Source organism: Rhipicephalus microplus, chromosome X (genome assembly GCF_043290135.1).
Source record: "Rhipicephalus microplus isolate Deutch F79 chromosome X, USDA_Rmic, whole genome shotgun sequence".
NCBI classification, from domain to species: domain Eukaryota; kingdom Metazoa; phylum Arthropoda; class Arachnida; order Ixodida; family Ixodidae; genus Rhipicephalus; species Rhipicephalus microplus.
The window spans coordinates 263,530,032-263,553,423 of NC_134710.1; the positions used below are offsets into that span (position 1 = coordinate 263,530,032).

Consider the following 23,392-nt stretch of genomic DNA (forward strand, 5'->3'; position numbering starts at 1 on the left):
TATTAGTGGATCTCTTCTTAAAGTAAAACTGGAACCTGAAAGTTACTTTAACAATCTCTCTTTACCACCTTTCAATTATTGATCCTTATGGGTATTCCATCCGGCGTGGTTTCCGTGCAAATTAATAATCTAGGTTCTCATTTTTGTTTGAGTTGGCTCTATAATTATCATTCCTGACTCACAGATTACGCCAGCATTACTGTTTAATAACTCAGCCGCATGTTTCATCTAAAGCATCCTCTATTGTGTATAGTCCTCTTTCATATTCTTTAGCGTCAAAGTCGCCATGATTCTATATACTTTTATTTTTCTCGTTGTAGTAGATGTTTTCTCTCCCAGATGTTAACACGACTGCATAGTAACTAATGGGCCTTTAGTATTTTTTTGTTTTTTAGGGACAAAGCTTCTTAAGGCGTGAATCTGTACATCCTCAGGTGTACGTATACAGTAGTAGTGGTAAGTAGCCACTGGTGGCACATACGCGCTCTAGAGTGGTTATGTGTCGCAGGGTTTGTGAGATGGAAGATGGAGGTACTTGGAGTGTTCACTAGATGGACGCACGCATGGACGGGCGCATGGACGGGCGCATGGACGGACGGACAGACTAGCAGGCGAATGAATGGATGGATGGACGCATGGACAGACGGACGAACTGATGGATGGACGTACGGAAGGTCGCGCGGACGGACGGAAGCACGGACGGGCTGACGGACGCTTTGCCTCACTTATCATCATTCACTCCGTGGATTCTGGGATTTTTTTGCTCCTCAAATGCAGCAATAGTTTTTTTTTATCGCTTCCCATATTTCTCATTTATGTAATTTCCGGTTTGCGCTCTCCTGGGGTATTCTTGCTTTTCTTTTCTAAATATCTTATCTCTGTAGATGTTTTATGCATTTCTACCATGGCGTCCCTCTTTTCTGTATTCCAGCATCAACGTGGTTTTTATTTCTTTTTCCTGAACATTTCGTTTGTCTGAATTAATTTTAACTAGGCAATGTAAATCCCCAAACCGTTCTTCTTGTGCCCGTTTGCTCTTTCCGTTACGCCAAAAATCGGAGGCGCCATCGTTACGCCCCCGTGTATCATCAGCCTCCCAATTTGTCATCGTCAGCTTTTTTTTTTTGCTTCAACTATTGAGGGACATTCTCGAAAATACAATTATTTGAAATATTTTCTGTTTTTGTGCACAATTTGCTTCTACTTTTGTTGTTGGTTGGACAATGATATTCACTAACTTCTTACGTCCCAAGTGTAGATGAGCCTATACTCCCTGAGCTTCTTTGATTTCCGCGGCGCTGCTCCACCGCGGTGTTCTAGTGACTAAGGTACTCGGCTGCTGACCCACAGGTCAGGGGATCGAATCCCGGCTGCGGCGGCTGAATTTTCGATGGAGGCGAAGATGCTGTAGGCCCGTGGGATCAGATTTGGGTGCACGTTAAGCAACTCCATGTGGTCGAAATTTCCGGAGCCCTCCACTACGGCCTCTAATATAATAATATGGTGGTTTTGGTACGTGAAACCCCACACATGAATTATCGATTCCTACGGCGTTTCTTTCAACATGCTAAATAATTTACCTCAACTGAATTGAAGATTTTAACTGTGCACTGACTTTTTTATATTAGTTAGACACTGCCCCATAGTCATACTGACTTCGGAATATCGCCAAAAATTACACTCTTCTTCCATTCTGTCATACCCTATTATCCGTTCCAAAGTACAGAGATAACCAAATCTAGATCATTTGTGGCTGACTTCCTTGTTCTTCTTCCACCTCTCTTTCTCTTTCTCCATCTAACCGACTTGGCTTATATGGGAGCGAATATTCATTTATATGTCTTACCAAATGCCTTGTTTCTCTCATAAACGTCCCAGTGAGCCGTGTTCCGCTGTTTTGCATAGCCACTGAATTTTCTGTTCTCTAATCTTGAACTTAATTGTCATTGCTTGAAATTAAGTATTTAGGCCAATCTTGTTTATTGCCATGAGTGTGACAACGCTACCTCGGTGCACCTCGCATTCTGCGCATGTTGTGATGTAGGCTGCCAGTACCACCTGTATATATACGTTTCACCCCGTTTTTTTTCAATAAATAACAGTTGTGAGTCAGCGCCGTCTTTTCTTTTCTCTTTTGCTCCTTCCCTGTCCTGTATTTTTTCTGGTGTTGCGCTGTAAGTAAGTTCACGATGAATACTCATTCACTTTTCCTACAACCGCCACAGTGGTCTTGTGGTTATGATGCTCGATTGCGGACCCGAGTGTCGCGGGGTTGAATCCAGACCACGGTGGCCGCATTTCGATAGAGGCGATATGCTAGAGGCTCGCAGGTTTACATGCACATTAAACAATACCAGATGGTCGAAATGGCCGAAGCGCTCCACAAAGGCGTCCCTTGTGATCATATCGTGGTTTTGTGGCGTTAAAGGTTGACAGCCATAATTGCTTTCTCTTGCCAATGACGACGTAATCGAAGCTATAAGTGGCAATAGAGGCATTAGCGGCTGTGTCGTGTGACTCTTCGTGCAAGTATACAACACGTCTGAAATGTTTCTCGGTTGCATATGTTCTCTCGTAGAAGAAAATTTGGTGAAAGATTGTACGTTCGCGAGAATGTCGCCACTGAAGGGTTTGCAACTGCAGATAAATAAATTGTGTAAAGTCATTGCACTTTTATGTCACCAACGTATATACCACGCGTTGCAAGAAATGCCGCTACTATCGTTGTTGCTGCTATTCACTGCCCGTTGATCCGCTATTTCGTGAACGGTAATACGTTTACAGACAAGGTGAAACTCCACACTGGCATCTGTGCCATCGTGGCGAAGCTTCTTAGTGAAGTTCTTATAACCGCGCGCCAAACCACTAGCTGGCCAGCAATCAGAGCTGGTCGCCATAATGATGGTCAGGTGTATCTTCATTATCTCCATCTGCTTTTCGTTTACGTATATCAAGCAGCATGACACCCTCGCAAGGACAATCTTCAGCCCAAGGCCACTGACCTAAAGTACAGACAGCAAACTTGGTGTTCTCTACAGAGCGATTGAAATCGAAATCTGCATTTCAATGCAGAGGTGCGCTACAATGAATGTGACCAGAGCGTAAAGACGCAACGTATCAAAAAGATATCTTTTGGGGGGAGGGTGAGGGGGGAGGTTATTTCGTTCATTCTTTATGTACGTTTGTATGCGTGTTTGTATGTGTACACGTATGTATGCACATGCACAACTAAATAATACAGGTTGGGCTGCGTGGGGATGGGGGGGGGGGGGGGAAGCGTCATGTTGCTTGAGTTATGTAGGCGAAAAGCTGGTGTAGATACAAAATTAAAAAAAATATTTCTCAAGTTTAAAACATAACGCCTTTTAGAACGTTAACCTATTTTTAGCTAATAAAATGGGCTCTTAAATGAGATATTGTGCAAATTTTTTGTTCGACCATCAAGGCAAGTTCTTTGACGCTGAAAAAACAACGCTTTTTCTAAAAAAAGTGAAATTCACATTTTTTTTACTATCTGCTACAGCTTCACCGCCTGAATTATTTTTATTTGTAACATGTAAAACAGGCCACCAGCACATGTTTTATTTGTGTCCTTAGAGCTTGCCGGGTAACCCGAAAAAATATCCGAAATTCGGCAACTTTATTCAATATTGCTCGAGGGAAAAGCCCTCTAAGAATTGATTTACGTACGTAAGTGATCATTTTTACAGTTATTTCACTTCATTACCTTTGTCACAGAACGAGCGCTAAAAATGAGCGCGCCGCCAAATTCTTGCGACAACGGGCGGGAGAAACGCCGCGAAGTCAAAAGAAAAAAAAAGGAAAGAAAAAGGAAAACAAACATCCAGGGCTCCCGGGCGCGCGCTCTCCCCGCAGAAGCATGGCTTCGCAGACGAACCTCCTCACCCCGCATCGGCGGCCCAGCAAGCCCGCGATTTTTCTAGAACGAACGGGGCGTGGTCAAACCGAGTTGAATCATCCTCCGGGGAGGGCAGTCGAACCGTCTCGCACCTCTCCCCAGCCTTCGTTGCGTATCGCGCCGACGAAATGACAAGAACTTTCTAGAATGTGGCGCGGAAGGTATTTAATCGAGCGGCCGAGACGAGAGATCAGGAGGAGACGGAAGTGAGCGCCAGAGCGCGTAGGGATTCCGCCGTGTAGTCGGCGAAGGTTTTTGGTCCGTAGGGACGAAGCCGGAGATGAAGAGGATTTCCACCAGTGGGTGAAGGCTCGAGCTACAGGCAAGAGCGTGTGTTTACCGCTATTGAGCGAGGACGCGTGGCAACAGCTGCGTGTGTGAAGCCGACGTGTTCCGGCGAAGAAGTTGAAGTTTGAAGAGTGGCCAATTGAAGACGGGAGGTTTCCTGGAAGAGAAACTCCGAGGGCTGCGGAACGACAACAACGCTGGACTTTGAGTGAGTGATTCTCGGAAGAGTATCATTCAGACTTTTGTTCCAAGGACTTTGGACTGAATAGGTTTTCTATCTCTTTAGTCCTTAAGTATCTTGGTTGTTCAATGCATGCGACTGCATTGTAGTGCGTATTGTTGTCTGTGTCCGTTGTTTTGAGTGTGGCTGATTGTACTGTGTAGTACGTTGTCTGATTGGTGACGTATTGTATGTAACTATTGTGGAGTGTGCATTCTTGTGTATTGTTTTCGATCTGCCATTATTGAGAATATAATTTTGTTCGTTTATCAACTCTCGGCTCTGACTTGTTCTTTGGGCCACAGCCGGCGTCTGCTGGCGCACCAATAAGGACCACTTCTAAATTGTCCACGCTTTCGTGGTGCGGTTCGGGGGGCCGATACTTCATCTCTTGGAATTAGCCCGGCGATTGCCTCCCTAATTAACGGGACATGTGTGACAACCTTGTTGGAAATACCATTTTATCGAGTGCCTTAAAAAAAACGTCTTTCGAAAAAAAAATGGTTGGTTGACGCCCTTTAGCTCTGTCGGCGCCAAGCTACAGACTCATAAATAGCAAGGAGAGTTTTTCGCAACGGAAATAAAACGACCAGGGTGAGTTTAGAACTTCGAGAAATATGCGGAATTTTTTTTTTCATTCATATTCGTGATGGTTTGGTATGGAATGACCCGATAAAAACGTGCTGCCTCAAAACAATGGGTGGCCATATACAAATATACAATGGGTGGCCATATACAAATAAAGAAAGAGGAATTTCCGCGTCTTGTAGTTATCGAGCATTAGTGAACACAAGTTGATGCGTCTACGAGTTCGCGAGCACATCGCCCGATCAGTTTCCTGCGCGTTGCATGCTCCGAGGCGGCGTGCCTACCTTCTTTCGATCGTCGTTCGTCCATTCGAGTCCGTGTAGAATATGCCATCGTTTTGAAGGTTCGTTGTATACCGCGTTACGATCTCCCGGCTGACGGCCTTGCTTCGGCGACTCCTGCATGAACAGTTTTCAGCGCTCGGTAAACATGACGAACATGTTTGTTCGCCTCGCTATCTGTATACGGCCATGCATAGGGAATTTCCTCGTCTATCCTAACATAATTCTTTTACAAACTCGCGCACATAATTCTACTCCGCCTGCATTCGGTTGTCGAACATCCTGAGAAACAACTTGACGTTGTTAAAAAATAAAAAAAGAGGTATCTTTTAATGCAGAGACCCATTGAAGGCAATACAGTACCTGCTCTCAGCGTCTGTCTCGGCCTGGGCAAAGACAAGAAACAGAGAATTGTAATTTCTTTGGAAACCTGTTTGGTGAATTTTATCAATTAGTGCAGTGCGCTTGTGGTTTGTAAAGCGAAATTTATTCGTGAGTTGATTCATGTTTAGCGTTATATTGAAGATATAAGTACTTTTTTTTAATCGACACACCGCTGTTCGCTATGGTATAATATCCAAGAATATGTGTAGGACATTGTCTGTAAAGGCAAATGGGTAGTACAGCTTATGTCCTGTAGCAGTTACGATCCGTGTTATACAGGGCTGCTCAAAAATTCCCAGGTCACTATCTCATGTATTCCCATGGCAGTGTGGCCTGGGAACTTCTGACCCCCCTTTCCCCCTACATGTAGTAGGGATGCTATAAGGTGACGCGATACTGACGGTTCTTATCACCACGATGTTATTGCTACCACTTTTTGGCAGAGGACGCACAAGTGGTAATTGTGGATAAATTATTCTATAGTTTTTTAAACAAATTTTTCTATGTTTACAACAGTCTCATAAGCCAAGATAGTTCGCATAGCCCACTTTAATAAAACAGCTTTTGTCGTGTATATTTCAATATTATTTTAGACAAGTACGAATCTTTGTTCTGAAAAAAAAATAGGGCCCTTTGAGGCACTTAAACGCTGAGGAAGTAAACGTTTGAAATTATGACCTGCTCATATCCAATAAGCTGACGACATTGCTGAATGCTATATAGTGTACTACGATGGACTGTTCATGCTGCAACATTCAAATGTAGGTCTCTACGTAGAAATGCTTATAGGGTCATTGACAGTGCGAGTGTATTCAGAAAAAAAACTTTTTCTGTTCCTAAATGTGTTACTCTGCGGCGGCACCGATTATGAAAGCTACGTCAGGGCAGATTGCTTGACTAAGTGAGAGCCCATCTTCCACAGTGCGTACGACATTACGTGAACTGTGTTGCACGCATATATATAGTAGCACGTCTGTTCAAGTGCCTTGCGCTGCGTTCTCATCGTCTCTTCCTCGTGTAACTCAGACGCGTGAGCAGGGCCGGTGAGTGATATCTACTCAAAGAGTTGCTTCTCGAGCCTCGGAGGCACATCACTCTATATACAGGGACCTCACTGGACCGAGATGGGTCCCACCATCCACTCGAACTCGATGATGTCAAAGCCTTTGTAGAGCCGGATCACTTGGGTAATCCAGGAGTCAAACACCTGCTGGATCTCTTGCACCACGTTCCCCTGCAAGAACGAGTAAAGATGTCAGGCTTCGTGTCATTTTTTTTTTGTTACCGTAAATATGAGAAACACCAGAGGCCTTGTAACTGTCTTGGAAAAGCATTCAGCAGGCGAGTACAGACACTGACTGGTGGTACTGCTTTAGTGGGTATCTGCCCTATACATTAGACGCTCAGGAAAATTGTCTTGCTCTTCAATCACCTTTGATTTATTTTTTTTTCTTGTCAGGATGTTTAGCTTTCGAGCGCAGATTGTCCTAACCGGCCTCAAGAGCTCCCTAAACAGTCATGATTGGGTGGCACAGAAAATTCTCTTATGCAGGCTCTACGGGTATACAGGGGAAAGTGGGAAAATTTGTGAGCGTAACTTTCTTTAAGTTATTGAGTCGGTCATGTCGAAGGGGAACGATCGGCGCAAAGCGACGGGGACGTGAACACCGAATGGCGTATACACGTCCCGTCACTCTGTGTACCTGTCATCGTCACTTTGCGCCATTTGGCATCTGAAGCTGCTAAATCCGACACTGCCCTTACACTCCGCCCTGTAGCATACGACACACCAATATATCTATTCCGCTATTCGAAGTGCCATATCTTCGCAAAGTGGGATAACTTGGCTGTTTCGCTGGGGGCCTGATCCCACAATTTGACACCTATTTTACCAGCATTTTTAGAGGCAAGTGTAAGCTCCACAGCAGCACTTAAGGAAATTTCTAGGAAGTCAGAAAAAAAATGAAAGGAGCTTCGCTTTAAAGATTGCACTGCATATCCAAAGGCCTGATCATCCTTGACAAAAACCCGATGCTGGAATAGCCTCAAAATGCAACGCATGATTCCACTGTACCAGAGCTGTCTAACGCTAAGGATATTACCACCTGTGTGTCCCCTTTAATATGAAAGGGCTCGGGGGCACATCCGCGCGTGTCTCTTCTCTTTCGTGGCCCACCGTGATAAAATGGTAGGTAAGGTGTCACGCTGATAATGAGGAATGCGCGGGTTCGATTTCCGGCCACGGCGGCCGCATTTCGATGTCGATGCGGTGCAGAAACACCGATGCATTTACACTTATAGGTTCGCTTCGAGGAACCTAGATAGTCAAAATTATTTTGCAGCCCTCACCCCCCCCCCCTTTAGCGTGTTTCAATCATATAAACAAAAGAATGGTGGTTTCAATTGCTCGTTTTTAAGACACATTAATTGGAACTAACAGGCTTTGATACCAAAGAAAGTATGAGATATAATTAGCAATAATTGAGATGTAAATGAAAAGAAAGTGGACAGAAAGATAACTTCCCGTGGGCAGGGACCCAGCCTACGGCATTCGAATAACGTGTCCGGGGCTCTAAGAAATGAGACATACCGCAGCGGTCATCCCCTCGTCTCTGCATGCCACCAGAAAGTTATATTTTCCTTCTATTCACTTTCTTCACATTTACACCACAGTTATTAAAAATAACATCACCAATATTGGCCTTGGCTTCCTTGTCTGTTATTTCTCATTGCATCATAAATATTGTAGTAGCTTACAATGTAAAACTCCTCGAATAATTTTCACCGTCATCCTGTCCGTGGCGTTAATGGGAGAAGAACTTCACGTCTTTCAGAACGTGCAGTGTAAAAAAAAGTTTCAGCGATGGATAAAATGGAAGCTACGAATTGAGATGACCTCAATTATTTGTGGCCCATTTTGCGCCGGGATCGAATACCTGCCTCATTTCCGATGGGGGCAACAATTATTGAGGCCCGTGTACCTTGATTAGGTGCACGTTAAAGAACCCCATGGTGGTCGAAATTAGTGAAGTCCTTCACTACGGCCTCTCTCGTAATCATATCGTGGTTTTGTATCGTTAGACACAAAACCACAATATGACTTCATCAATCAGTTGATCAATTATTATTATTATTATCATTATTATTATTATTATTATTATTATTATTATTATTATTATTATTATTATTATTATTATTATTATTATTATTATTATTATTATTATTATTATTATTATTATTATTATTATTATATTATTATTATTATTATTATTATTATTATTATTGTTATTATTATTATTATTATTACTATTATTATTATTATTATTATTATTATTATAATTATTATTATTATTATTATTATTATTATTATTATTATTACTATTATTATTATTATTATTATTATTATGACGTCTGGGTTGAGACAGCGTTGATTCAGCCCAAGGGCTCAGCGGCGAACGGGTAGTCCGAGTCCGAGCGTGCACACACATGATGATGATTGTGGTGACACCGAATGAAGATGAGGACAGAGACCCAGGTGGATGATGATGATTTTGATAATGCATATATGAAAAGAAGCGCATGACGAATGCCCACACTAATTCCCCCCACATCGAAGCGGCCAACCTGGCCGTAGAAAGTCAATGTGACAGAAAACATCGCCTGAAAGGCTTCATGCGAGACACGTGCACGATCTCTGTTGTGCGGTGACGGCGGTCTGCTGGGACGACAAGTGGGGTCACACGATAATGAACGGGCGAAGTCTGCTCGATAACTATGTAAGGCCCAATGAAGTTTGGCTGAAACTTGTCACACAGACCAGGTGTACGAATAAGTGTGAATAGGAGCACCTGGTCAGAAGAATACAATACAACGGGATGCGTCATAAATGACTTTTCGATCTTGCTGTCGCGCTTCCGTGTTGACGCGAGCACGGTCGCGACACCGGGCTAGTCTTGAAATGTATTCCTCGCTGGAAGACAGAGACAAGTTGACGTCACTGTTGAAAAAGGAAGCGTCGAGGAAGAAAGTAGGGGAACGTCCATAAACGAGGTAGAACGGCGAATATCCGGTGGTGCGCTGAACGGCCGTGTGTAGGCAAAGGTGAGAAGTGGCAGAAGAGTATCCCAGTTTTTGTGGTCTGGACTGATGTAGACGGCTCTCATATCAGCAAGAGTACGGTGAAACCTCTCGGTGACACCGTTGGTTTGAGAGTCGTAGCTTGTTGAAGCTATCTTGTGTGTTATTCCAGAGGCACACAATAGTTGATTTAGCACTTCTGGCAGGAACACCCTTCCATGGTCACTCAGCAATATACTAGGGGCGCCATGGCTCAGAATGATGGCGTGCAGAATGAAGTCGGCAACTTCCGAAGCAGTGGCAGTTGATACAGACGTTCTCTCGGTGTAGCGTGTCAAGTGGTTTATTGCGGTCACTATTCATCGTTTGCCAGTAGATGTGACGGGAAGAGGGTCGTAAAGATCGATACCTACAACCACAAATGGCGTTGTGGGGCACTGAATTAGCTGCAGAGGCCCAGCTGGTACAGTTGTCTGGATTTTACGACGCTGACACGGGACACAGGAACCGACGTAGCGCGCGATGCAAGTAGAAATACCAGGCCAGTAGAAGCGACTTCGAATGCGGTCGTAAGTTTTCTGAATACCAAGATGTCCGGCAGTCAAGTCGTCGTAAAAGGCTTTAAGCACGTCAAGTCTAAGAGAGCGTGCGTGGTAGCATGAGAACCCAGCGTTGACCATCTGGGTGGTAAATATTACGGTACAGAACTCCATTCTCTAACTTTAATTGCAAGAGTTGACGATGTCACGTGTTAGGTGGATGGGAAGCTCCTGACAGCTGGTCCATGATACGCCTACAGTACGGATCAGACAACTGCAGCAGGAGTGAAATGTGCGCTTGTCATCTGAGAATAGCTGCATGGTCTATTGAGGTGAGCGCAGGTGCTGCAGTAGAAGTGATGGATGGCCGAACTTTGACTGATGCTGAGCTGGGTATTTGGTAGCGGTCAGCGCGAAAGGGCGTCGGTGTCTTGGTGTTCTCTACCTGACTTGTAATTGATATCGAAGTCATACTCCTGTAAACGTATAATCCACCGACCCAAGCGTCCAGACAAGTTCTTCAGCGTGGAAAGCCAGCATAGGGCATGGTGGAACGTAATGATCGTAAAAAGACGGCTGTTGAGATAGGGACAAAACTTTTGCACTGACCAGACCACAGCCAAGCACTCCTGCTCAGTTATGGTATAGTTCTTCTCAGTCGCAGTTAGAACTCTACTGGTATATGCAACTACTCTCTCTAGGGAAGAGGTGTCACGATCGAGCAAAACATCACCTATACCATGGCCGTTAGCGTCCGTATGTAGGATGGTCGGTGCGGCCTCATCAAAGTGACGGAGTACAGGTTCGGACGTGAGTGCACACTTTAAAAGGTCGAATACTGTTCGACATTCTTCCGACTACAGCAAGGGCACGTCCGAAGCAAGAAGCTGGTGCAGTGGTGCCGCTATTGATGCGAAGTTGCGTATCAAACGGCGAAAATAGGCGGTGAGACCAAAAAAACTTCGCAACTCCTTCGGCCTGTCGGGGCACGGAAAGCGAAGCACCGCAGTAATTTTGTCCGAATTCAGCCAAATTCCGTCTTTGGTCACGACGTGGTCCAAAACCTTGATAGCTTTTGTGGCGAAACGGCATTCTTTTGTGTTGAGTTGGAGACCAGCGGCGGCAAGACACGTCAGAACGTCATCCAAACGTTGTAGGTGCTGAGGAAACGTTGACGAAAAAATGACGATGTCGTTCAAGTAGCAGAGACAGGTCTTCCATTTGAGGCCGCGCAGCACGGTATCGATAATGCGCTCAAATGTATGCGTTGCACAGCCCGAAAAGCATAACGTTGAATTCGTATAGCCCGTCGGGGGTTGCGAATGCCGTTTTCTCTTTTTCCTCTTCGTGCACAGGAATTTGCCTGTATCCGGAACGCAGGTCGAGGCTGGTAAAGTATTTCGCGCCTTGTAGAGAATCCAGGGCGTCGTCAATGCGAGGCATTGGGTATAGATCCTTGCGAGTGATTTTGTTGAGCGCCCTATAATCGACGCAAAAGCGCATGGAGCCATCCTTCTTACGAACCAGAACCACAGGCGACCAAGGGCTAGATGAGGGGCGAATTACCTCTTGTTTGAGCATGTCAGCTACGTTTTCTTCGATAATTTTTTCTCTCAGCAGGAGACATGCGGTAGGGCCGGCTGCGTACAACAAATGTTCCGACTGTGTGGATTCTATGCGTTGTAGTAGTAGTGCGGCCCAACGTCGAGGAGTAAACATCGAAGGAACTTGCGTGTTTCTTTAACAAAGCAAGCAGCTGTTGCGTCTGTGGAGGTGTCAAGTCATCGCACATTGGCTACACTAAAGGCGGAAGAAGCCGGCTCACCACTAAGGCTGTCGCTGGAGGAAACGGCATGAAGTGACACGATGCACGCAGGCTCGGGATCCGTCACGCAGGCCACCGTGGTGTTCTGAGGCAGTAGAATTTTTTCGGTTGTGGTATTCACAGCGGCGACAAGTGCGGAACCATTAAGAAGCCGAACTACATCGGAAGCGAGAATGATGCCTTTACCGACGCAGCTAAATGATGGTGAGGCCAAGACGTCGCAACGGCTGATGTCCTTGGAGGTAATCGTTACAATTCGATCTTGACCTGGTGGTAATTCGGTATCTTCCGCAGCTCTCAAATGAAGAGGACTCTGGGGGTCGTCATTGAGCGTGCAGTCCATGTCGGTGAGGTGGACGACGTGTTGGCCACAGCAAATAGCCGCGGATGCAGAAGAAAGAAAATCCCACCCTAAAATTAATTGGTGAGAGCAGTCAGTCAGGACGGCGAACTGAATGATGTGTTGGGTACCATCAATAAAAACGCGGGCTGTACAGAAAGCGGAAGGGCGAATGGTATACCCCTGGGCAGCAACCAAAGTGGGTCTATCGTAAGGGGTCATCACTTTTTTCAGATGTTGGCCTAAATCAACACGCATAACATAAAATGCCGCACCCGTGTCCACCAGAGCATCCACGTACACTCCCTCCACTACCACCGAAATCATGTTGCACAGGCCTGGTAGAGGAATATCAGTCTTAATTCGGAATGCAGTTTTTCCCCCAGAAACTTCATCACTTAGTTTTCCAAATGACTGGCAGTGACGAATGAGGCAGGCCAAAGTGGGAAGGAAAAGGTGATGGTGAACGGCGTCTGGAGTTCCGGCTATTCCGAAGTGCACTCGATGCGGGCGGAGAGGGAGACTGGTGTGGAGGTGATGAATGGCGTTGACCTTGATAGTACAAATTTTGTTCACGCATGTCGTAACCGCGATGCTCGTCTTGCTGGCGCTTGCAGCAGAAACGAGAAATGTGGCCGCGATACCCACAGTAATAGCAGACAGGGCGGGACGATGCGCCAGGGTGGGGAGTAAAAGGCGTTAGGGGCACCTGGAGAGAGCGCGCTCAGGTGGGCCGAAGAAGGGTCAGGTGGCATCGAACAGTTGTTGACCGGGGGAGCGGCAGCAACCGACGCGTAGGGTGGTTGGGGCAATGCCACGTGTACGTTGCTCGGAGTCGCGGCAGCGACTTCAGCGTAGGTTGATATGGTGCGAGAAACAGGTGGTTGCACGAGATCAGGGCCTGTCAGGGATGTAATTTCATCCCTAATAAGGTCACGCAAAGGAACTACCGAAGACTGTGTTGAACGCGGTGAAGGAGGTGTGAAGCCCATAGACCGCAATTCTTCTCGTATAATTTTTTGGATGAGGTCATGCAGATGACCATGGGACGTGGAGTGGTGGTCGCCAATGCCCGTTTGGAGACGAACGGAGTCCAGAGAATCAAGGCGCTGGCATGTCGCGACGACGTCAGCGATGGTAGCTGGATTTTGCACAGCGAGGGCATTAAAAGCAGCAGGTCCAATGCCTTTCAATATGTGGCGTACTTCGTCCGATTCTGGCATAGATGAATTGACACGCCGGCACAGTGAAAGGACATCCTCAATGTAGGAAGTGTAAGATTCGCCGGGATTTGTCGGCGAGCATCAAGGGTCCTCTTCGTGACGGCGGAACGACTAGCCGGTGTCCCAAAAAACATGTCGCAGCTGGTGCAGGAAGGTCGCCCAGTCGGGTAAGTCAGCGACATGGTTGAAATACCATGTCTTCGCTACATCCATCAAGTAGAAAGAGACGTAACGGAGCTTGGTGCTATCGTCCCAGTAATTAGCAACACTCACGCGACTGTATCGAGCCAGTCCTCCACGTCTTCCCCGCGAAGACCGGTGAAGAGATGGGGATCACGCTGGTGACTGTGTAGGTAAACAGGGGGCGAGGCTGAAGACGGTGGGGGAGAGATGGCAGCAGCGATGGCAGCAGCGCCGGCAGGCTCGCTCTGTTACAGGCTGCCAGACAGTGGGGGCAATCGGCGGCCTGAACGCAGCTCCAGGGAGTCGACCGAAGTGGGAGAGGACCGAGGACCGAAAATCCACCTCCACCACGTATGACGTCTGGGTTGAGACAACGTTTATTCAGCACAAGGGCTCAGCAGCGAACGGGCAGTCTGAGACCAAGCGTGCACACACACGATGATGATTGTGGTGCGCTCAGTGAAGATGAGGACAGAGACCCAGGCGGATGATGATGATTATCATAATGCATATATGAAAAGAAGCGCATGATGAATGACCATAATATTATTATTATTATTATTATTATTATTATTATTATTATTATTATTATTATTATTATTATTATTATTATTATTACTTTGGGGTCTGTGGCATGTTTCTTCAAAGTGGGGAGTATGGTGTCTTGCGCTATATGTGCGCCGTGCAGCGGTGTAAGCTACATTCACTAACCGGGCTAACGTTATATACATCATTCGTACGGCATGCCTGGATGATGGAGAACCTTATGTTGAAATAGGCGACAATACCGACTGCTGCATGCAGGGCCACAAGAACGTTCTCGTAACCAATCGTGAAAGCGGAGAACGGTATCAGACTAACGAAAGGTACCCACTTCGGTTTCTTTGAGCATATTTTATTCATCAGGTCAACCTAAATTACGCTTAACTCTTTTAGTGAGGGCACAAGGTCAGGAATCTTATTGACATCGCAGATTCACTTTCTCGCGTTCGGTGGTCTATATGCCGCGTACTACTGCTCATATTATTACTATGGATTGACGTAGACATCTTTTATCTACTAGAGACCGAAGAAACCCTCGTTAGCGAAATTTTAAAAAGATGTATGCATACGCTGCAATCGTAGAACCTCCAGTCATGTCCCGCCCGCGGTTATGAAGCTTCTGTGCTATGCCGCATTTCACTGCCGAATTTCACGTGCACAGATGTGGGCTCGCAATGTTTCCTTTACGCTACATGTGAGGTGGATGTAATCGATATCTTTTGGTCGTCTTAATTATTTTAGGTAGAAAGGCGGCTTTTAGAGTTTCCGCTTCGTGGTATCAGACTACCCTTATGCAGTACTGTTTTACCTTCACTTTTAGATGGGATATGTGAATAGAGTTCGTGACGGTGAAGAAGGCGGTAGTTGGGCTTCTTAATACGCAAGTCTTTATTGGACAAACTTGTGCCTAGGAAATAAAAATTACAAGCAATAGGTGCATTGCACTGATAGCGGCTGTTCGCGGTCGTTGGCCGTCAATAATCGTATCCTCGATGGAGCGCCTCGTCTTTTATGCATCAGTGAGTGAATCTTCGAGCGCAATCGCTGGTGCTTGCAAAAGCTCCCGAATAAACTTGACTATTCCCGTCCTGTGCACAATCTCAACGGAACGATCTCAGACAATCGTTAAGCTTCCCAACCATAGTGTTATTACGAGATACCTGGCGTATCCGTACAAAGCTAATCACTTGAAATCAGTCAACGTATGAGATATGCGGTCATGCGCTGAGGCGTTGGAGCCGAGCGAAGGAACACGTGGCCTCTGACGCGAAGTGCTGAAGCGGAAAGCGAGAACGTGTGTAAAGGAAATGTCTTCCAGCTTTTCGTGATTCCACGAACATGAACGTTGTCCAATCGGCATCTGGCTGACTAGTTATATAGCATAGCATGCCATGTACGCTTGTTACATGTAAAGGAAAGCCTTGCGATACGGCCAAGTGAAATGGCAGCAATGTAAAATACCTTGATGATTCGGTACGTCACGTGCATGCCCAGGTCGTATGGTTCGTCCAAAGGTGGGTTGAAGATATAGGCCCCCGATGCGGGCGAGGAGTCACTCCCTTCGTCACCCGAATACTGTCCCTCGTAACAGAAGAACGACTGGCGAAGCATCAGCGTCTCGTCCCTCTCCAGAACGATGACCTCCTTGAGCAGGCCGGTGGCCACGTCAACGATCAAGCGGTACTTCTGTGTTGCGCAAAGAATTATGTATCACACAGCAGTCATGCTCATTATCTGCCGCCCAAGTACATGATTTAAGTGACCGTGGATTCTATATCTCCTGTCAATATATTTGCGGGCCAGTATCTCGCTATTTGAGAAAGCCACAAAGTGTGATAGATACAGAATACCAAATAATCCCCCCCCCCCCAAGACGCGTCTTCATTGAAAACTGTGGCACGTCTACTGCCTTATGCGCATTTTTGCCTTGCTGACTAGTGAAGGCTTCGTCCACACATATTTTCATAGCGCGTGGCATATAAATATTCGCAAGGCTCCACCTAGAATTTAAGCTCTTAGCGACAAGCTGGATGCACCTTTAGCCATTCAAGTCCCGTAGGACACTTATGTGTGTAAGTGTAAATGAAAGAATAATCCACGTATTCAAAAAAATCTTCCACAAAACAATGTTCCTCAAGTATGTACGTCGTGATGGTAATTATAATGGGAATAGTGGGGAAGGTATATGATTGCACCCCTTTCGAAATGCAGCGTGTACAAGTTGCCACCAGGCCTATTCATCATCATCCACTGTTATTTCATCTGTCGTCTAGCAGTCTGGCTATCTCTTGCTCTTTTTTCCTCCTTTATACATGTCTCTCTTTCTCCAAGGTACTATATACTAGCTACGCCGATAACTTCCCCAGTAATTTTAGACATAACATGTAGCGCCATCTCTCGGCGGTGGCCGGTCACCCCACCGTAACTAAAGAGGAAGCGCACGAAAAAAAAATCATATCTCACGAGCCAGGCACGATATAAAAATGACTCCTGGTTCATCATATTAGACAACCACCACAACATTTGAGGCCTAGTTTTAATAACGTGCTACTAAGTGCCTTCCTTTTCAGACAATCTGAATGTTTTTCCAAACAGCCTATGGGAATGGCCACAATTTTGACGCACTTTGGCCTTTTTGAACATCGATTGCAAAGCTTAGAGAAGAGATTTCAAAAACTGCTCCAGGTTTTAGATTGGACGATAAACAATATTTTTATTTATATGGGGCTTTATTGTGCAGATAAAGCCATGACGCTTTCCGAGTCGTTTTTGTCAACCTTATAAACCCTTTTCATAAATATAAAGCTGACTTTTCTGCAATGCGTTTTGCATAACGAAAAAGCCAGCTAATAATTAGTAAATAGCGTGTTGCGTTGTTTTCTTACGCTCTGACGAGGAAAACGCGTACAAATGCAACCAGGGCCTCATTTCCACTTGATGGACGGCAGGTACCGCCGTTAGTTGGGCGAACATGCAGTGTAGGGAAGCGAACTTGGTGAATACAAAACGTGCCTATTTGTTGTTTCCAAGGCCCGCATTTACAATGGGGTGTGTCAGAACTGCTCGTGGAGCTAACAATGTTTTTCAATGCATGTACTTTGTCTTGCGTTTACTTTCTTACGTATCACTCGTATAAAAAAACGTGAGGTTTGAACTGGAGTTCATGCACCAGGTAGAGGACTAAGGATTGCTGCAGCAAAAATAGAATGTGTCGTGAGTAATATCAATCGTAAGAACCATATTGTGCAAGAGTACCTTAAATGTGAAACATTCATCAATGAACTTGAAGAAAATAACCATAGAGCTGGAGTGCGACACTTCAGCTTTATTGTTATTTTTGGCTTTTATAAAGAAGTGTGGACACGAAAATTATACGGTAAATAGACCGGAGCATGATCGTTGTTTGCTTACACGAAGTGCTGTAGTGAATTACGACATAGAACAAATGGCTTAAAGGTAATTTATTGAAACTTCGGACTTTAAAAATGAAGTGTGGCTCCTTTCTCCGGGCTTGCCGCGATATCCATTGGCAAAAGGAGTGTGACGTAAAAATGAGCACTGAATATCATGAGGCCAACTTTGTAAATGCACAATATTTTACCACTGTGGTTACGATTGTGCCCTTGTCAGGCGCTTTTATGGTCCACTATAAACTCTTTTTTTAGAAAAATACAAGATTAGCATGAAAGATATTCGTTTCTACGCTCTTTTAACCGTCTTGTGTGCGTCTCAACCGCTGTTAATACTTCCTTCCGTTTCGAATGCCAGAGCCTCTGAGAGGTGGAAGCACTCTACTGCATGGTCAGAGTGAATATTCTGACAGTTTGTCGTAATGCATCGAGCAGTTATTACTTATCACTTTCACTGCTTCAGGCACTACACGTCTGTTTCGGTTGTGGTATGTTGTTGTTGTTTTTTCCTCAGACAGCCAGCTCAGACTTAAAAAAAAAGCGAATCACTGGCCCTTGCGTGTACATACAGGCTTCCCCTTATGATTCTGTTCTTCTCAACTAAATAGGTCTTGATGGAGGTTTTGTCTCCCTCTTTCGCGTCCATCTTATAGAAAATAAAGGGTAGAGTCACCTATCAGTTGCTGAAATCACTGCTTTTCAACCACGGTCCTGAGAGTGTGCTCAGTTTAAGCTCTGCAAGAACATTTTTCAAGAATCCCTTTGGTTTTATGAATAAATTTTTTGTCTCAAGGATTTGACACAAGCCAAGTTAGCAACTTTTATCCTTATGGTACAGTTATGTCGTTTAAACCCGTAGTGTGCTGTTCATGCATCTAACCCGCTCGCTCACGCTCTCTGCTTTCTTTTGCAACATGACTAATTGTCAGGACTAATGCCACGCAGCTTCAATTCGTATCAAGGTATTTAAACCTTAAATGTTCTAAAGTAACACTAACGCAATACCTCGTTTTCAATCGACGATTCTTCCAGGTCAATCCTGAACACGTCGTAGTTTTCCTTTGGTGGCTGTATGGCTGGAAAAAAAATCAGGAGAAAACATAGAAATGCTTTTTCCTACTTGCCAGAAAAAGAGGCCATCTGCTTGAATCTCGTGGTGCGCCTTCGTTCTGCGCACCCCAAAATAAATACAAGCCCCACCCCAGATGTGCGACGTGCCTGTCATTTATCTAAGCAAGAGAGTGGTGCAAAGTGGTTTCCGTTCTAACCTTAAACACTTTTTTTTTACTTCTTGTGTAAGTAGTACGCATAATGTGAACTCCCTTCGTCGTCCCTTGTTAAAGTGTTTTGTTTGGCTTAGCAGTGAATTCTGAGTCTTTGTACTGAAACGTGACAGAAAGTTCAAGTTTTGCACGAAAAACAGACACGAAGACTTACCTGTATGGAAAATTCACCGTTAACAATTACACGAGAAGTGTTTGACGTCGTATAAAAAGTCAATTCCCATTGGACGGGGACTGTTTGTGCAAATTCTCTCGGAGTGCGGCTGTGGGTTGTGAGTGGCTATAGTTAATCTTGCGTCCTTGCTTTCGGTTCAGCAACGCTGAACTTTCTGAGCACCTGAGGTGCAAAGCCTGGGTTTTCTCTTGCGCTCTTCGGAACAAGTTCGTTTATTTTACTTTTGCCTTCATTTTGCCCCATTAAATGTCCGAAGCATTACCATCACTTGTTTCCTACCAGATGACGAGAACCCACTTCAACCATGATTGCACGCACATAACCTCATCATCTACAATGGGCAACAAGCATATAAAATTTAGAAGAACACTAGAACAATGTGGGCGGAGAATAGAAAGCCCAGGAGCGTTTTTGTCCACGTGCTGTAGTATACTCATGTATTCAAGCCCATCCTTAAGCAACTTTGTGTCGGCCGTGTACAACATACTCTCTTGAGTGTTCGATGGTCAAAAAAGATTAGTTACAGAATGCTACACCTGTGGTGAACACTGCAACCGTGTCCCCCGCGTTAACTATAACACTGCATACGTGTTCGGGCACGCATGCCTAAGCGCGAAAGTACTTCCACAGGTGCGTCTAAATGTGCCAAAATCACCTAAAGGCCTTCATTTTCCTCCTGTAAGTGCACCGCACACATTGTGCATTCTTTCGATACTAGACATCGGCATTTCCTTAATCCAAAACGTTGCTCGTACATCTGCTTCGTATATTTGTATGGGAAAGCTGATGTACCCGGTAATTTTGACACCTGGTAAGCGGCCGCTCCCACTGGTGGCAACTCCACTTGGAACACGAGCTCGTTCATGGCGATGTGTTTCTTGAGTGGAAGATCCATAACTGTATTTGTCATGGGAACAGCCTGCGGAAACACCAGAGAGGTTAACCTTACTTGTTGATACTGTCAATCGAGGAACAAGAAGGAGCGAGAAAAGATGTCAATCACGAGTAGGGGGGGGGGGGGGGAACGCCTCTCATTTACCTTTATGGGCCGCATGCCACCCCGCTGAGGGCTACATTTTCGCTCTGAACGTGTGGTATAATACTGCGTACTGCGATAAACTCTTCACGAACAAACTATGGAATTTTGATCACAACAATGATATATTTAGTTTGTGTGCATCCATCTAAATGTATGCACAGTGTGTCCTGCTTGACTCAACTCCCCCCCCCCCCCCCCATCCTGCGCCTCCAGTAGACGCCCCATCCAGTTTTGTGTCTGCTAGAAAACCTAGGTCAGAAAATTGACTTTTTTTTTACGATGGACTTTTTAAATTGTCCAATAAAGCTTATTACAGCATACACACCTATTCACGTACCTATTTATACCGCTTCTATACAACACCTTCTGTACATTCCTGCCCTTCTTAAAGTGTTTGGCGCAATGAACCAGCAGTTATAATATCCAGATATATCTATAGTCATTCGTCGATCTTAATAATAAACTTGTTTTTTAATTATGTTCGCGTATCTATGTAAAATAATATGTCATGGGATAACTTATATAGTGATCGCCCCCTAAGTGGATATATATAATTCTTAGGTGAGCCAGTGTGAGCTCCGCTTTTTCCGACCTATGTTATGAATATGCAGAAACTTCAGACTATACAACTGTCAACTAAAGTATTACAATTTTGTACTAGCTCCCACATTTGTGAAGACCCAAGGGCACCACACTTTTTTGTGGTTGGGCCTCCGCATATTGTCCTGCACGTTCCTTATTTTCGCTCTTGTTTCATTCATTTCTCGCTCCCAAAATTTATCAGGAATGCCACGCCGTGGTGGTCTAGTGGCTAAGGTACTCGGCTGCTGACCCGCAGGTCACGGGATCGAATCGCGGCAGCGGCGGCTGCATTTCCGATGGAGGCGGAAATGTTGTGGGCCCGTGTGCTCAGATTTGGGTGCACGTAAAGAACCCCAGGTGGTCGAAAATTCCGGAGCCCTCCACTACGGCGTCTCTCATAATCATATGGTGGTTTTGGTACGTTCAACCCCACATATCTATCAATCAAGTTTGTCAGGAAAGATCAGAGCGTGCTGCGCCTCATTGTTCGAGAAGGTTCAGGATTATTGTAGATCGTTTTGTTAAGATTTCGCGCAAGGCGCGAACCCTGCAGATTATTCCAGAGCTTGCGTGACGACAAGTGATAAGCCGGGAATGCTTGATGGCACATGTATAAATACCGACGCGCTTCGCCGCTTGTCAGTTGATCGGCAGCCAACGCTGTGTTCGCCGCTATCAGTATTGCTGTAGCGAGACCTTCAGGCCCCGCCGCGGTGGTCTAGTGGCGAAGGTACTCGGCTGCTGACTCGCAGGCCGCGGGATCGAATCCCAGCTGCGGCGGCTGCATTTTTGATGGAGGCGGAAATGTTGTAGGCCCGCGTGCTCAGATTTGGGTGCACGTTAAAGAACCCCAGGTGGTCGAAATTTCTGGAGCCCTCCACTATGGCGTCTCTCATAATCATATGGTAATTTTGAGAAGTTAAACACCACATATCGATCAGTGTGACCTTGAGTTTCCTGGCCACAAGCTCAACCAAATAAAGATTTCTCGCTTTGACTTGCCATCTGTTGTACGTCGACGTCACGACCACGTGACAATATTGTATCTTCTCACAGTGACCTGGAAATAAAAGACCATTTGCACCATCGCACAGATGGGCGGGTTAACATCGTACCATGCGGTGCATTCTGTCATAGATTGCTGCGGTAGTGTTTCAGTCGCGCTCAGTTAATTTTTTTTTCTTTCTGCTTAGCTGAAAAAGCACGCACAGCCATTGAATTCCCTCTCCATTATAAACCTGACTACTTCTATTCGATATCTTTAAAACATACTAGCGCTTCCATACCTGGGACGCCAAGACCTCTTTGTCGCGTGTCTCAACCACGTATTCATTCTTGGAGGGAACCGGGAGTCGAACGTAGTACTTTATTCTCTGTCCCATAGGGTTGTAAACGATGATGAGGAACTGAAAGAACAAACAGGATACATAAAAGCATGAGTGATGGACCTTTGACAGCCTTTTTAGACTGTGCACGTGCGTATGTTTTTTTTCTGTGTGATTGCACCTCTGTATCTGTGTTTATGCGTATGTGTTACCTTCAACTAATCATGAGCCCTGCGTGAGAGAGAAGTAAACGTTTATTTTGAAACACAGCCGCAGTTTTCTTTTTTTTATGTAGCTTATCGCTGTCATTCTGCTTCCGCTGTTGTTTGTCGCTTTGTCCCCTGAACAATCTGTTGAAGGACTCGTATGGTCTCTTTGGGTTTGTGAAATTCGGGTCGTATGAGTGGTTGGCCCACTTGTCAATCACGTACCTTGTTCTCGTTTTCGGGGATCAAGCAGATGGTCTCGTTCAGCTTGTGGCAGAACTGTAGCAACTCGTCGTTGCTGTCCGGGTTGCGCCACATGAGGCTCACGATTCCGTCGCTAATCAGCTTCTGCGGCAACCATTTCAATCCGATCTTTTCAGCCAAATCTAACTGACCCTGAGATATTATTCATGTGTCAATAGGGCGCAGGACGCACTATAACCCCACAAAAATAAATTCTGCTGCCAATTTTATATCCATAGGATTGCGACCAAAGCTACAGAAGAGCTACAAAAGCTTGCGTACGTCCCAGTGCGATTTCAGGTTGTCAGCGTTCAACCCACGGCAAAACTACACGTAAACTTCATGACTGTTCTAGACAACTAGATTCCGTACGTAAGAATAATGAAAACTTTCTTCGCTGTCCGCTGTAGCCTGTGAAACATGTATTAGGTACCTTCATTTAATGCAGGAGCATAATTTCTCTTTGCAGTCAGTGGTGTTACGAACAAGTTTAGAGTGACTTGTGTGTTTCCTTCAGAGAGGCACATGGCGCACAGCAGCACTACGTATCTGTAGAAAACAATGATTTCAAGTTGGAAGTGACCAGCACCATTCGCGCAATTTCGAAGGCCGAGGCCATGCAGAAGTTTAATAAAATCCGCTATACTACACTGCTGGCTCTGAATCCTTCCTTGCGATGCCAACATTTACGCATCTTAGTAATATATAACAGAGATTCA

General features: G+C 45.3%; 1 protein-coding gene across 1 annotated transcript in view; it reads right to left on the reverse strand.

Annotated features, from left to right (window-relative positions):
- The window catches only part of LOC119162236 (lysosomal alpha-mannosidase), a 91,530-nt gene that overhangs the window by 18,870 nt on the left and 49,268 nt on the right, over window positions 1-23,392 (reverse strand). Inside the window, exons 13-19 of the mRNA XM_037414698.2 lie at window positions 22,656-22,778; window positions 22,186-22,305; window positions 20,071-20,197; window positions 18,826-18,896; window positions 15,872-16,096; window positions 6,796-6,914; window positions 5,300-5,413 (exon numbers count right to left, since the gene is read on the reverse strand). Of these exons, the coding sequence (XP_037270595.2) occupies window positions 5,300-5,413; window positions 6,796-6,914; window positions 15,872-16,096; window positions 18,826-18,896; window positions 20,071-20,197; window positions 22,186-22,305; window positions 22,656-22,778 (899 nt within the window). The remainder of the gene's footprint in view (window positions 1-5,299; window positions 5,414-6,795; window positions 6,915-15,871; window positions 16,097-18,825; window positions 18,897-20,070; window positions 20,198-22,185; window positions 22,306-22,655; window positions 22,779-23,392) is intronic.